We start from the raw sequence: 1,971 nt of genomic DNA, 5'->3' as shown, positions 1-1,971 counted from the left end.
AAGGCGAGCAAATTCACATTTCAATTTGGCCGCCTGCAGCAGATTACCAAAGACCTGGTGCTGCTAAATCATTTGATAATGTCGTTGCCAATAAAATTAGATGTGGTGCTCAATGTCTTGAAGGGAAATGTTTTGGTGTTGTTTGCTCCTCATTTGTTGACAAGGCAATGCTTGAATTTTTGGTCGATGATGACCCATCAAATAAAGAGTTCTATGAGAATATGTCACAAGGTGCTACTTTCTTTTTGGATCCTGCTGCTATGGAGATTGGTGATTTTTTGAAAGATGAGGAAGGTATCGCCTATGCTGTGTTTGACCTCAATAAAACTATTGTACCAAAGCAATTTCACGATCTAGTTGGTGGGTATAATAGATTCGACGTGTTTAAATTACGTGTAAACAGAGCTCCAAATGTTCCTATTGAGTTTGAGGATTCGTTTACAGATGAATAATTATGTCGCGTCCACGAAAGGAAGAAAATCGAAAATGAAGTTCTACATTGGTGGATGGCTAAAAAACGCTACCACCAACGGAAGTATACATTGTAGGCAGACCACCAACGTAGAGTCACACTCTAGGCAGACCACCAAAGGAGGCTTCCCTTCAAGGTCAGCCACCAAACTACACTCACTTCCTAGGCTGACCCACAATGTAGAATAGTACAAATTACTAGATTATTCCCAATGTCCTATGAAGTAACAATTTTTACTGGGAAAAAAGTGTGCTTTGCTCGACACCAGTTCATACAAAAGCTTCTAGCTCATCTTGCTCGTCTTCAACCAATGTAATTGGGTAACAGCTACACCTCTTTGCCCCAAAACGTATGGTACTTACATTGGTGGTTGGTGTTGAAAACTCGCGACCACCAAAGGAAGTGTACTTTCTCAGATCAAAAAATTTGTTAGTGGACCATCATCCAACAACGTAGTAAATCAGGTTTAACTGCCCAAACACTTTCAAAATCCCATTACACACCTAAAAAAAGCATGTTATCGGGTTAGTCGATGAATTTCAGGCCTGTGACGTCTTAGAATCCACTACTTTTGCAATAATTTTGATGGCCCATTATCAAACATCACTATTGGGTTGGCCATCATCACAACATGAAACAACTCCTTCAATCTAAAGCCATAGAAGGTGACAGTAAACTCAAATATGATGGTCACATTTATGGATAGTATCTATTTGTGCACGAGGAGGTACAGGTTTTATGGTTTCATAGCAGATATACATCACAAATATGCTCTGTTCGAATCTTGAGCAGCTATTATATTGATCAATTATGTACACTGAATGCTTAAAGCTCTCAAAAGTCATTTACTAAATTCTGTAAATAGCTTGACTTACTGTGGGTCCATATCTTCCTATTGTGAAGTACTCAACACAAGAGAATGAAGAAACAGTTGGGTTAATGATCAATGAAAGTGTAGCGCAGAAACCTCGTAACACTTCAATTGAAAGCAAGTACCATATTCTCTACTGACTTTTCACCTATGATCACCAAATTATTGAAATATACCGACTAAAGTTACTCGAGATCATGTTCAGAGATAGAAAGAGCATTTTTCACACTGCAAATTGACTTACCAGCTAATGACACTACAGTATGGGAAATGGAACAGGCTGTCAACCAGCTAAATACAAGCAAGTAGGACGCAAATCAATACCTGAATAAGTAGCTAGATCTCATATTTTGAAGGTAACAGCAGTACATTAGCTAGTTGGCCTTTATAGCTTCTTAAATAGAGATTTACCACATTGAATACTCTACATTGTAGGCCAACCACAGAAGTAACTCTTCGTTCTGGGCTGGACACCAATGTAATTCTGGGTTCTGGGCTGACCCATGAAGGAAGCTTACATTGGTGGACGCTTAAAAGGCCATCCACCAACGTAAGTCTACTTTCGCGGTCGACCACCAATCTACACTTTCGTCGGGGGTTTTCTTACATTGGGGGATGCGACAATTAT

The 1,971-nt window shown here is 39.5% G+C and overlaps 1 protein-coding gene across 1 annotated transcript; it reads left to right on the top strand.

The window, feature by feature from the left end:
• Positions 1-8: 8 nt before the first annotated feature.
• Positions 9-452, top strand: WICANDRAFT_65843 (uncharacterized protein; the record flags this gene model as incomplete). Its single annotated transcript, XM_019183998.1, has 1 exon — positions 9-452. A coding segment is annotated over one exon (444 nt), but the record flags the coding sequence as incomplete, so codon positions are not given.
• Positions 453-1,971: the final 1,519 nt, after the last annotated feature.

This window comes from Wickerhamomyces anomalus (assembly GCF_001661255.1).
Source record: "Wickerhamomyces anomalus NRRL Y-366-8 unplaced genomic scaffold WICANscaffold_11, whole genome shotgun sequence".
Lineage (NCBI taxonomy): Eukaryota > Fungi > Ascomycota > Saccharomycetes > Phaffomycetales > Wickerhamomycetaceae > Hansenula > Hansenula anomala.
Note: the sequence above shows the minus strand (reverse complement) of the source record. Positions and strands in the feature narration are given on the sequence as shown.